This window comes from Canis lupus, chromosome 20 (assembly GCF_003254725.2).
Source record: "Canis lupus dingo isolate Sandy chromosome 20, ASM325472v2, whole genome shotgun sequence".
NCBI lineage: Eukaryota > Metazoa > Chordata > Mammalia > Carnivora > Canidae > Canis > Canis lupus.
The window spans coordinates 39,280,980-39,293,629 of record NC_064262.1 but is presented as its reverse complement, the minus strand read 5'-3'; the positions used below and the strand labels follow the sequence as shown (position 1 = coordinate 39,293,629).

Genomic DNA, 12,650 nt, shown 5'->3' with positions numbered 1-12,650 from the left:
TTGTATGCAGGGTCTACAAATAATTTTATTGAAACTAAACAAATAACACAACAGCTTTCTTAGATTGGGGACCACCCTTCCCAAGCCATTTCCCATACTCTTAAAAGCACAGAGCTTGCACAGTAAGGAATTAAAAAAAAAAGTCATTTTGATGTAGAAATCAGACTCTGCCCCAACATCATGGACTAGACTATTTACAAACTTTCACATTTTAAGTATTCCTTTATGGTTGATCTCTCCTTTATGTCTCTACCCAGGGGCTCTAGTACCTTCCGTTGACTGATCCTGAGGGATGGGTATACTGTAGGAAAAAGGGTGGTGGGCTCCTTACCGCTACTGGCACCAGCCCTAGCGTGCTGTCCCTCACCAAAGGGTGGCAGATGATCTCCTCCCAATAGCAGGGGTAGGTAGGTGTGTGTGTGTGTGTGTGTGTGTGTTGGGGGGGCTGGCACAAAGGCAAGGAGGAATAGACAAAGTAGGTGGGTTGGGGCAATTCCCCATAGGCACAGGCATCATAGCCCTTCCTGATCCCGTCTGTCTTATGCCCTCTCAACTGGGTGTGTGTGTGTGTGTGGGGGGGGGGGGGGGGCAACAGTAGTTGCAATGGGGGAGGGATCAGTCCAGCCCTGGGTGAAGGGAGAATCCTCCCACACCAGTCCCATCTCCTATTAACAGCCAGAAAACTGTCCATCCATCTGAGAGTCGGAACAGATGAGCAGGCAGGCAGGAAGAATCAGGCTTGCACTGCTCTCTGCCTCTGTCCAACACAGAAGGAATCGAGGTAGCAAACGGCTGAAATGCTCCAACAAGGGGGTAAGGGAAATGAGGGAAAGGAAGTTCCCACTTGTGTATAGCTCCCACAGCCCAGGGGCTGGAAGAAGGCAGACCTTGCTTGTAAAGTGCTGTAGCCCCTAGCAGGGCTGGGCCCTAGGCAAGCTTGGAAGAAAGCAGGCCAGGCAAGGGTGCAGGAACCAGGCATTCCTGACCAGCATATGCCCTGCCATGCTCCTTATAGGGATTGCTGGGGAAGGTGGGCTGGTAACTCTGCCATAGCCCTCGCCAGCCACCAGCCACCTCTTGTCCACATACAAACCAACACCCAACCAATATTGCAGGACTGCCCTGCTCACAGCTGAAGTTTCCAGGCCAATGCAGTTTATTCAGGGTTGTGGCCCCAGCTTAGGTTCCTTAATGGAAGCCACACCTTGAGCCTGGGACTTTCTCGATGGGGTAGGGAGTGCTTATGCCTGCCACTCCCCAGGCTCACACCTCATAGAGGATCACAGGAAAATCCACGTGGATGCGGGGAGGATCCAGCTTCACGATGCCCTGCCATGGAAACAGAGGCTTGTGAGGGCCAGCTCCTCCCCCCAAAAAGCCCCCACCATGACAGCAGACCCCATCTGGGTCTACTTCCATATACTCAACATAGGCTCTATGACCACTGCCCAGCCCCTCACCTGAGGAATCAGGTTCTTATGCACCCGCCTCAGCTTGGCCCGCTTCTGCCCGTTCTTGGTGACGATTGTCTCCTCGTAGAACTCATGAGCCAGATCCCCATCCTCGTCATAGAACATGGAGCTGTGTGGAAAGACAGGGAACGGGCTGGGCTGGAGCCCCATACCCGGTCATGGCAAATGACCAGACTACAGGGAAGTGTACCCATCTCCAAATGGGGAGGAACAACGTTGGTGGGAGGGAGAGAGGATAATAAGCTGGAAGAAACCCTTGTTTAGGGCCTGGGTCTACTAGAAGCAAGTGGGGAGTGGGATGGTAGCCAGGGCTACCCTCTCAGGCTCTAGGAAGAGAGATCGTATCAGAGCACATTGCCAAGGCCAGTTCTCATCATTGGTTTGTTAAGCAAAAAGTAGCCACGTCAACATCAGGCCCTTGCCTTCACCCAGGACTTCTAGAGTGGGTAGCATGATGACCTAGGCATGTGTCTCACTCCAGAAAATACTGCTGGCCTTGGGCCAACCTGAGATGGCAGCTGCCTGAGCTAGGAGGGAGCCTAAAGAGAAAAAGGTTGAATCCTCCCCACCCACCCCAGGTGGCTGTTGTAGGCAAACTACCACGGTTGGCTCTTTCTAGTATCTACAGTCAAGTCTCCAGCATCACGAGTACCACTTCCCTGGGCCCAACAGGGGCAGGCCAATATAGTAGTCCGTCTGGGCCCATGGAAAAGATAGGGGAGGTCAGCACTCCAGATCTGAAGAACGTATCTGGGTGAGGGTCCTTTTACCCAGGCTCCATCCTCAACACTAGGATCCTACTTTCCTGGCTACTACCCTCAGAGACCCAACGCCACCACGGTGGGGTATGGAAACAGCCAAAATAGGGTTATTCCTCCTTCAGAAGAATTGGAGGAGACGGAGGCTAGGAGCCTTCAACTTGCATGCTGAGCTGGAAGGGATGAAAGGAAGAAATCCTGAAGTCTCAGGGAGGCTTTATCTCAGTTTTACCGTGCAGAGGGCCTGCCCATGGACAAGCCGCAGGCCCAATCTTCCCCTAGGGAAACCTTCAGAGCATCCAGGTCTCTAGGAACTGACTGCTCTGCTTTCCCCACCTCTTGATCCCACGGGGGCCCGAAACATGGGACTTTTCCTGGCTCGAACTGGAGATCCCTCTGACGTGGGGCGCCCCGCCGCCCGCCTGTTCTCCCCGGGGCGGAATCCGCACCCTTACCCGCGGCGCGTGAATACGAAGGGGGGCACGACTCGACCTCGCGGCCGTACCAAAGCTTGCTCAGCGACTGCCGACTCCGGGCCGCCGCCCCCCGCCGCCGAGGCGAAGGGCCACAGGCCCCGAGCTTTGGAGCCGCTGGCGCCCATGTCAGGGCCGCCGGCGCATGGCGAGCCCCGCGGCCGCTTTGCTCTCACAGGACAGTCGGCGCCGCCATGCCCTGCTTCGGCCTCCGCTGGCAGGTGCTGCCGCTGCCGCCGCCGCTGCCGCCGCCGCCGCCTTCCGCAGGCTCCGCTGTCTCCACGGAAACCTCACTTCCGCTTCCGCACGCTCTGCACGCTGCCTTCTCTGATTGGCTGGCTCTCTCGTCGGTCCTCGGGGCGGGACCAATAGCCTTTTCAGAAGCTAGGCATCCCAGCAGGCACCGCGAAACGTCAGGTCCCAGCAGGCCACGCTCTGTTCAGCTGGGACAGCTCCCACCCAGTAAAGTGGACGCTGTGTCCTCCTGCTTTCTTCTTGTGTGGCGGCTCCGACGTCCTCGACCCGCAGAGGTCAGGTCCAGCGGGCCTGCCCAACCACCAGCTTCCCCGCAACCAGCACTTTAGGGCTGCCCCAGGCCAGGCGGCGCACTGCCCTCTGGACTCCCTTTTACTCCCAGTTTCTGCGATCTACACTGTCGCATGTAGAGGAGAAACAAAACCTAAGGAAAATTAATTGGTCAAATGTATAGCTACGTTCAGTCTGAAGAATTTCAGTGTTCTTTACAAACTCACTAGGAGGCATGCTTCACGAAGGCAAGAATTAACAGATGTCGCATCTTCGGTGCCATGAACAGTATCTGGTCCACAGTAGTAGCTCAGTAAATATTTGGTGAAAACGCCTCCCACAGCTTGGGGTATATATATATATATAGTGTGTGTGTGTGTATGTGTGTATTGGGAGGGATGTGAGTTCCCTAAACTCTAGCTTATATTCTTGCCCCTACCACCACCTGAACCCCATGGTGCTGTGTAATAAATGATAGAACATATTTGTACCCCATATCCTTCACAAATTGATCACATGGTGACTTTGAGAAGGTGCTCTGTGAGCCTGTCCATCACCCTTGGCAGCCACTGACATAAGGGGCAACTTCAGTTGAGGGCCCATAATAAAGAGTTCAAAAGCAGAATTCTTAAATCTTTATTCAGCCAAATCTCTCAGGCCCCAGGCCCTGATGATGACTGTCACCCCCACCCCCTTCCCCACAGGAGGTATGCAGCTGAGGCCACAAAACATTACATACATTCGCACACATCATCAAAAATAACTGAGGGAAAGACCCTCGCTTTGATTGGCAAACAAGGCACAGACCTGGACCAGTGCTTACACTCACACAGACCCTGGCCTAGGGACATCCTCCTTGGAGGAGGCACTGAGGCACTGTTGCTGCACCATGAGCAAGCATTCCCTGATCCCAGTGTGTATGAGGAGTCAGAAGCCACTGTAGAGGGAAACCTAGACTCTTCCCCTATGCTTGCCTTATCTTGAACACCCGCCCTTGGCTCTGACTGTCCTGACCGCCCCCATCCAAGACCCAAAACATACGACCTTTCTCCATAGATGAGGGCCCTCCTCCCTCCAAACATGACCCTATTCTGTTTGTAGGGTCTCCCAAGATTCTGGTATCTGAGACATGAATTAAGGAGACTTAATTCTTCTCTATCCCTGCTGCAAGCTTGGAGCAGCTTCCAGGGGCAACCCTGGCCCACCATGACCCACTACACGAAGGGCAGAAGGGTACAGAGCCATACTCTGCTACACTCATGGGTGGACACAGGGGGCCAGCTCCCTTGCTGTTCTCTGGGCTCATTCCCCCAGTAAGTGACGACCTCCATGCACACTCATTCTTCAGGCCACATGGGCCCTGTCACACTCACACGGCACGCCCTCGGCGCTGCCTACTCTCCTCCTTTCATCCAGGGGTATGAGAGGTCACCCCAGGGGGCAGGCGTGAAGGGCTTCCTGGATCTTCTGACGGCAATAAGAGTACTTTTGCAGGATCTGGCGGAGGTGCTCCTCTTCCTCCCGCTGAAGGATGCGCAGGAAGTTGTGTAGTTCAGGCATGCTAAAGGCATCCCACTGCAGGTGGAGAGGGGGGAAACAGGCTGCAGCAGGCATGGCCAAACCAGGAGGCCCTCCCCAGAGAAGAGCAGCAGTCATGTCGCACAGCTAGGATGAGGCTTTCTGTTAGGTTCTGGCCTGAATGGCCTGAGCTAGGATTCTTGACAATAGTCTGTTTAGAAGATGGGCCCCACAACGTAGAGCAATCACCTCAAAGACAGGCAACCAAACCAGATGTTCCCCAGTAATCTGTGGACAGGTTATGCCCACACTGTGTCTCCACAGACCCAATACTTTGGAGCCAGAAAGTTTCATTGTAGCTACAAGACTCACATACTCCTGGAGAGGCTTTGCATGGCTTTTTCTCCAGTCCTATTCCTCCTTCCAACTTTAATGCAGCTGCAATCCACTAGCCCTGCCCAATGACAACCAAGAAACCGAAAGAGGGCTGTGTACTTACATTCACCTCCCCAGAGTCATTCTCCTTGAGGACAAAGCTTAGGGCCTTCTCGCTGGGCCCTGCAAGGAGCCGCAGACGCAGGGGCTGTTCATCATCCGACAGCTTCCGGAGGTACACTGAGGGACAGGCAGGGAGGCAAGAGTGTTTGATTAGAGTCAGGCCCAGTGCACTTAGCCCCTCACACATGGTGCATGCATATATACCCTCATGCATGGTGGGGTAGATGGGAAGCCCACCTTGGCCATGGCGCTCAGCCCGCTCAAAGAGTGCAAACTTGCGGGGGTCATCCACCACCAAGAATTTGCGAAGTAGGGCCTCAATGACCTCACGTGCCCGCGTGCGTGACAACACATGCAGGTGCTTGACAGCATCCTTGGGCAGGTAGAAGGAGGTGCGACGCTTCACAGCTGTGCCTCGCCCTGGGCCCCGCCTCACATCCTGCAAGGACGGTGGCTTTTTGCTGGAGGGCACTGAGACAGGGCGCACCAGCTTCAGTTGAACCTTGATGAAGCCTGTGTAGGAGCCATCCTTGTTCTGAAGAAGAGAAACCGAACCATGACTAGGTTCTAGTGAGATGGAACAGACTTGGACACCGCTAGTCCACTTGGGACTAGGCTGGATGTGAATAAATCACTGCTTAGGCCCACCCAAGAATACCTTATACAGGAGAGCTGTAGCCTCTCCTCATACCCCTTCCCCAGGCTGTCGACTCACCAGGCTCATGAAGAGGTTGCTGTTGATCTGGCTATTGTATTCCTTTATCTTCTGCTCAACCTCAGCCTGAGAAAGGTCAGGTATCTCCCACTCCGCAGGCTCATCCTGAAAGATGGGACAGGATGGACATAGGGCCCTAAAAGAACCTATCTCACTGCAATGTGTGTTACAGACAGGGAGGTGAGTCTGTGGGCCACTTTGAAAAACTGCGTCTGGGGGAGCCTTTGGAAACTGACTACAAAGCTTGAGTCCTGATGAGAAGAATCCATTACTGCTCCTGGTTTTGCATGCTATGGATGGGCACAGCAAAGGCAGAGTCATTTGGCTTCTTAATGCTGCCCACATGAGGTCTCCTCAGCACTGGGTGAGGCCCTAAGGATACCTTAAAACCAAGACAACTGAATATACAAAAAAAGATGTGGGATTCTTTTTTTTTTAAAATAAGATTTTATTTATTTATTCATGAGAGAGAGAGAGATTGGCAGAGACACAGGCAGAGGGAGAAGCAGGCTCCAAGCAGGGAGCCCGATCTGGGACTCAATCCCAGGACTCCAGGATCATGCCCTGGGCTGAAGGCAGGCACTAAACTGCTGAGCCAGGCATCCCAAGATGTGGGATTCTTATTGACAGTAAAACCACCTTTCAAGTGCACAGCCTGACTTCAGCATCCTAGTTAGGTGGGGTCAGAGGTGTCCCAGAGAAGGGAGACTACTTGGCTACTCTGCCCTGGCAAAGGGCCATGACCACAGGGTGAAAGGTATGGGGACTGGTGTACACCAGGAGCTCAGCTAGCTGTGGGTATGAGGGTGAGGGCAACCTGTACAATGTTAACACCCTCTCATGGGGGACTTGGGGCCAGCTTTGTTATGTTTCACACATTGGGAGGAAACCACTGTGACATGTCATTTGATCTTGACACAAGCTGCACAAAAGGTTGCTTCAGGCCAGGCTCCAATCTGCCTCCTAGTAGAGCCTGTCCCACGAGTGCCAAGCAGGTAGGCTTCTGTACCTCCTCCCTCCTATCTGGAGGTTCAGCCCAAAGAGTTTTAGCTCTACCACTCAGCACAGCCCCTAATCCTCCAGGGGCTGGATTCTTGTTGGAAGGGTAGAGTAGGGACCAGGGCAGCCAGAGCTCTGAATTAACTTTTTTTTTTTTTCTACCAAACTCCCTGGTTCCGTTGCATCAGCCTTACTTCCTGTTGACGTCAGCCCTGGTTGAAATGGGAGTGTCACAGACACAGCTGAGATCACTGCTGACCAATGCTTTGTCCCAGGGGAGTTCTTACCAGCTGGTCTCCTGCAGAATAACCTCGTGTCCAGCTCTGAGCCTAGGAGAGGCAGGCTTCTCCCTGACTGCTGCCTTGGAGCCCCTAAGCTTAAACCATCTGATGGGGATGAATAGGGAGGATAGATGAGACTGTACACCTGGAACAGCTTTTTAGCAGTATGCTCTTTACCTAGAACCTGCCAGTAAGTATGTGGCACTGAGGACTGAAGTGGGGGCCTCACAGGGAAAAAGTATTAGGGGAGAGGTGGGGACTGAAGCCTGTTTGCTCCCCCAGGTTTAAAAAAAAAAAATCCTCTGGATGGAGGAGAGCACTAAGAAGTGAAAACTCCAGTAGAAATCTTACTGGGGGGAGGGACAAACCCTCTAAGACTAGTAATGAACAAATAGTGTGGGCCCTCGGAAATGGGAGATTGGAAGATTGGCTGGTAAAATGAAGGCTGGATCCTGGGAATAAAGGGTGGATGTATTTGTTCAGGCCCAAGGAGAGGGCTTGGGACAGGAAGAAGTACCAGGATGGGAGAGTGCTATGGGGCAGGAGGAGAGCGGAGTAAACTCTAGTACCAGGACCAGAAGGAAGAGAATTCTGTTTACAGAACAGTGGGCAGAGAGATGGCACCAACCTATTTCCCCTCCTTGGGATGGCTCTGAGCTCCAGCCTGAGGATGAGAACACTTGCTTCTTACTCATCCCTTCCTCAGTTATCAAGGAGCCCTGACTGAGGTGCAGCGACCTATGTTCTAGTCTCTTACCCTCTCCAGGCAAACCTCCCTTAGTACTTTTTTTCCTCCTTCCTTAGCATCTTTACTCATATAACAAGGGACTTGGACAGGAGGCACTGCATTGTCCTGCCAGGATTCTAAAAGAAAAAAGTTTCTTTTTCCACTTCCAAAGCTTCCTGTTGGAGGATTCCAACAGCCATCGCAGAGGTGTGCACAGCAGGACCATGGAATTTCCCTTCTCCTGCACTACACTGACCCACTGTCCACTCTACCACTGTCCATAGTGACTGATGGTTTTTACTTTACATACAATTGGGGACTCCCCAGACTCCTTTCTTTCTTTCTTTTTTTTTTTTTTAAGATTTTATTTTTTGATGAGAGAGAGGAGAGAGACAGAGAGAAAGAGACAGGCGGAAACACAGGCAGAGGGAGAAGCAGAAGCCACGCAGGGAGCCCGATGTGGAACTCGATCCCGTGACTCCAGGATCGCGCCCTGGGCCAAAGGCAGGCGCTAAACCCCTGAGCCACTCAGGGATCCCCTCCCAGACTCCTTTTCAATTGGTTCATGTCTTGTGGTTTTCTCACCGTTCCACAATGGAAAATGGCTCAAGCCTGAGTGACAGTCCCAGGGATCCACATTCAAACCTTATATTTTAAGATCTGGGCTGAACTTTTGAGTAAAATTTAATCTAAGAGTATAAAATTTTCATCTGAAGAATTACTCACAAGTCCCTTTTCGAGGTTCATGTGAGGAACTCTGCCCTATTGCTGCAAGATATCCTGAGCTTCAGGGTCCCCGTCTCTCTTCCCTGATGCTCTGTCCAGGGTGCTCCCCTGAGGTGTACCAGCTCTAGAACAGTTACCTGAGCTTGGCCTTCACACTCATGACACACAGCACAGAGGTGTCTGGTAATGGGGACACCTAGGAGATTCCGAGAGGAACAGCTGCTCTAGCACCACATCTTACAGTCTTGGGTTAGTGGCCCCTCTTTCTTGACCCCTCCTCTGGGCTTTGTACTATCTAGCCTGCCTCACTTCCTGTGGATAAGATGCTCCTGTTTGCTAACAGTCCAGAACTAGGCTTCCTGCCCATCCATTCCCAAATACTCTTCCTACAGGTCCACACCAATTTTAGTATATGTGCTCCCGAAGCGAGCACTCCAGGCAGGTCCACTCCAGAATCCTCCACTTTCCAGCAGCTGGTGGCAGGCCAAGCTGGGTAAGAGGTGGGGACTCAGTTGGCTCCGACCAGGAGTACAAACGCAGGGGCCCGAACCTTCCTGCTAAACACATTTCCCAGTTCCCGGCGAGGACACCTCCCCTTCCACTTCCTCCCACCACCCCCACCTCCACCCCCGTCCCCCAGAGGCAGTGGGAGCGTCCGAACGCAGAAACCGAGGTGCTCGTCCAGACTGCGCAGTCGGCTTTAGTCATAGGTGGATCATGCCCGTCCCGGGTCTACCCCAAGCCACGTAGCTGCTTCCCCTGGTTCAACCGGTCTGTGACAGAGACGACAAGGCCTCGGCGCCCGGCACCGAGGCGCGAGAGCCCGGCACACGGTTCCGCGGGCGGGCCCCGGGCCGGTATGGAATCCCCACTGATGGGAGAGAGGGACTGCGCACCGACTCGAGCCGGCAACTCAGCGGAAAGGCGCAGGGGCCTGGCGATCATCACCGGCCCGCCGCCCAAAACCCCGGCCCCCACCTGGTCCCGACGCGGCCTGCGCGCCAGTGAGGTACGCGCGGTGAAGTACTGCTCCAGCTCCGAGTCCGAATCCTCCTGGCTGCAGTAGCCACTGCTCGTCGTGCTGCTCCAGGTCATCTCGAAAGAAGGCGTCCCCGCGTCCACCTCGCCCATCGCCGCGCCCGCCCGCCAGCTCCTCGAGCCCCGTGCGCCCGTGGCCTCCAACCACCGCCCGAGACGCGTGTGCGCGTGCGCTGGGATCAGGGTTCGCGCCGCAACCGTTAACGCCGAGACGTAGACAGCCACGATCTGGCTCCCTTCTCATTGGGGGGGGGACTTCGAGGGGCGGGTTCACACACGCCCCGCCTCCAGGAGTGACCTCATAGCCCAGGCAGCCCAGCTCGGCTCCGCCTCGCAGACCACACCTCTTTTGGGGAACAAGTCGGCGCGTCTGCGCATGTACACCAGCGTGGCTGCACGACCGGATGCGGATGCGGGAAGGTGCGGAAATTGCGCGGGCGTGGAGCCTCGGCTATTCCGGGCAATCCGCGCGGAGTCAGCATCCCTGGTACCCCTTCCAGCCGCTCTCGGCCGCGGGAAAACCCGCTGTTCGAACGCGCATTGCGCGTAACCGGGCGGCCCTAAGCAACTCCTGCCGTGTGGCCGGCTGGTCTGCGCACCTTTTCCGTACGCCACCCCTTGCCCCGCGCTCACCACGTTCGTGTCCCGCTCCAGCGCAGGTTCCCAGCCCAGGTCCCGGGGCCCGCAGCAGTCCAGGCAGACAAGCGCGCGGCAACGGTAGTGGCATGTGAACTTGCAATCTGCAGAGAGGCCTGGCCGTGAGGCGGAGCCCCGGCTCCAGTTCAGAGAAGCATCCCGGGGACGGCAGAGAAACCCCGGGACGAAGGCGGTTGCCCGCCAGGCTTTGCATGACCCGCCTTGTCTTACGGCCCGGGTACCCTGCCGCTGCTATGCAGATTCTAGTGTTGGTCTCCCGACGTCTGGAAACTGGCGGGAAGGCCTCAGGCGGTTAGGGATCCAGGCCGGTTGAATAGCTGGATCTCTAGCACGGAGATCCCCCTTCCGCACTGTCAAGCGCCCCCCCCCCCCCGCCCCCAGCATTTACTTGAAGGGCAAACCCCCCAAATCTTTAACCCTTTAACCCCTTTAGCTGTCATCTGTCTACATCCCTCACACCAAAACATATCATTTATCTGCATACACAGTGTAATTCCTCATCTTCACTCTCTCCTTTACCCATTCCAGTCAGGCTTGATCCTCCCTCCAGGATAATGGTTAGGGTCCTTAGCAACCTGTGCACGTTCCAATGCCAGATCCCTTCTGCATCCTCACCATGCCCCCCAGCATCGTTTGATGCTTGCTCCCCTTGGCTTCCAGGGCCCCCCATTGCCCCGGTTTTCCTCCCATGCCCTGCAGCTCCTGCTCAGCTTCTTTGGTTCTGCCTCAACTCCCAGATCTAATGGGCAAGAGTGTTTGAGACTCAATCCTGATCACTGCCATTGCCCTGCTCTGTGTACAACCCCAGATCCAAGTCTTCCATCCCTAACCTCCCTCCTCAGATCAAAGCCTGTGTCAACCCAATGTGACCAAAACCAACTTTTCTTTCACCTCCCCTCTCCTCTCCCCAGAGCTTCTCATCTTAGCAAAAATCACTACTGTCCCTGTTTGAGGCAAAAATCCCAAATCACCCTTGATCCCTCTCTTCTCTTTGCTTCTGACACATTGTCCTGTATTTCATCCCTATGTCACTTTATTTCTCCATGGGATCACTGCAATGTCTCAGCCCTTGCTCATGCTTGGTTTTCTGTCACAGCTCTGGTGTTCAGGACAGACTCTTGTACTGGATGAGAGGGTCTCTACACCTACATAGGCCTAGGATACCTTCTCTAAATCCCTAAATGGGCCAGAGGAGTGATTCTCAATTGCTCTCAATTCCAGGCTGCCTACTGAAATGATTTTTTTTTTTTTTTTTTTTGTAAATTGCTGATACATTCCTAGTGATGGATTCAACAGGTCTGAAGTCCAGGCATAGGGGTTTGGAGGGCTGTAAAATCCCAACCAATTCTAGCTGGTGTATAGCCAGGGGGACAGCAGCCTCTGCTTGCTGGCAGAAAGACTGCTGGTGTGTGATGTTTTGTGTTTTAGCACCTGGTTGGCTGGGCCTGCAATAGGTATTTGCTCAATTAAATTCTTGCTTGTAGAAGACCCACCCAAGGTACTTTTTCCCTGCTTGCCTCCATAGGTGGGTAAATTCCCCCTCCTCCCAGAGATTCTGGGGGGGTGGGGCAGTGAGTGAATCTTTGGGAAAGAGCAGGCTTGGGAACATGGACTTAGAGATTGGTCGAAATACAGACTTCTCAAGAAGAGCCAAGGCACTTAAAAGATAAAAAGCTTGAAATCAGCACCTTGTTCATAGTTATTCACAGGCATCCGCCTCTGCATAAATGTGCGCCCAATGCAGGTGGTATAGAACAAGGCTATAAACCATCTGTCTGCCTGCACTTTCTTACACGATGGAGCAAAGGCAGTGGACCTGGCCCACTGCCAGTTAGGAACCGACCCTGCCGACCGACCCCCTCCTTTGCGACTTGACACGCAGCGACGGCACTGCCCCTTGGCCGCGCATTTCGCTCTCCCAGCGCGCGGGGCTGCTACTCACGCGCGCACTGCAGGCCCTTGCGCACGACGCCCCAGATGAAGTCGCCGCAGAGGTCGCACCACGTGTGCGTGGCGGGCCCCGCAGGTTGGAAGTGGTGGCCGCGGCCCGCGACCAGCTGCCGTGCCGGATTGCGCGCGGTCCCCGGTGCGATGCGCAGCGCGTTCGCTCGCTCCAGCCGGCTGCGGCCCGGACCTCCGCGCCGCGCGGGCTCCAGTTCCCTCAGTTCAATGAGCTCGGGTTCGGTGGACATGGCCGGGTCGGGCCCGGACTCCCGCCGGCTTTGGGCGCGAGCGAGCGCGGGGCGGGCGGGGCCGCGGGGCG

General features: G+C 54.7%; 2 protein-coding genes across 5 annotated transcripts; both read right to left on the bottom strand.

The window, feature by feature from the left end:
- On the bottom strand, positions 1-2,992 carry TUSC2 (tumor suppressor 2, mitochondrial calcium regulator). The gene is made up of 3 exons (XM_025455973.3): positions 2,686-2,992; positions 1,461-1,581; positions 1-1,329 (listed from the first exon to the last, which is right to left on the bottom strand). The coding sequence occupies exons 1-3, from the start codon at positions 2,829-2,831 to the stop codon at positions 1,264-1,266; spliced, it is 333 nt and encodes a 110-aa protein (XP_025311758.1). The 5' UTR covers positions 2,832-2,992; the 3' UTR covers positions 1-1,263.
- Positions 2,993-3,848: 856 nt separating this feature from the next.
- On the bottom strand, positions 3,849-12,602 carry RASSF1 (Ras association domain family member 1). Of its 4 annotated transcripts, none has more exons than XM_049097935.1 (6): positions 12,330-12,602; positions 10,364-10,470; positions 5,960-6,064; positions 5,482-5,779; positions 5,246-5,361; positions 3,849-4,893 (listed from the first exon to the last, which is right to left on the bottom strand). In XM_049097935.1, the coding sequence occupies exons 1-6, from the start codon at positions 12,577-12,579 to the stop codon at positions 4,657-4,659; spliced, it is 1,113 nt and encodes a 370-aa protein (XP_048953892.1). In that variant the 5' UTR covers positions 12,580-12,602; the 3' UTR covers positions 3,849-4,656. The 4 variants fall into 4 exon arrangements, with proteins under 4 accessions (XP_048953892.1, XP_025311740.1, XP_048953893.1 ...); XM_025455955.3 differs by having other exon boundaries at positions 3,849-4,803; positions 12,330-12,597; XM_049097936.1 differs by lacking the exons at positions 10,364-10,470; positions 12,330-12,602 and adding an exon at positions 9,671-10,338.
- Positions 12,603-12,650: the final 48 nt, after the last annotated feature.

Excerpts from the sequence above, each read along its gene's own strand:
- RASSF1 (XM_049097935.1), bottom strand. The coding sequence starts at position 12,579 with ATGTCCACCGAACCCGAGCTCATTGAACTGAGGGAACTGGAGCCCGCG. Across the intron at positions 6,065-10,363 it reads TGGAGCGGGACACGAACGTG|GATGAGCCTGCGGAGTGGGA; the intron begins GTGAGCGCGGGG and ends CCCATCTTTCAG. Across the intron at positions 4,894-5,245 it reads ATGACTCTGGGGAGGTGAAT|CTGTGCGACATGACTGCTGC; the intron begins GTAAGTACACAG and ends GCCTCATCCTAG.
- TUSC2 (XM_025455973.3), bottom strand. The coding sequence starts at position 2,831 with ATGGGCGCCAGCGGCTCCAAAGCTCGGGGCCTGTGGCCCTTCGCCTCG. Across the intron at positions 1,582-2,685 it reads TTCGTATTCACGCGCCGCGG|CTCCATGTTCTATGACGAGG; the intron begins GTAAGGGTGCGG and ends CTTTCCACACAG. Across the intron at positions 1,330-1,460 it reads ATAAGAACCTGATTCCTCAG|GGCATCGTGAAGCTGGATCC; the intron begins GTGAGGGGCTGG and ends TTTCCATGGCAG.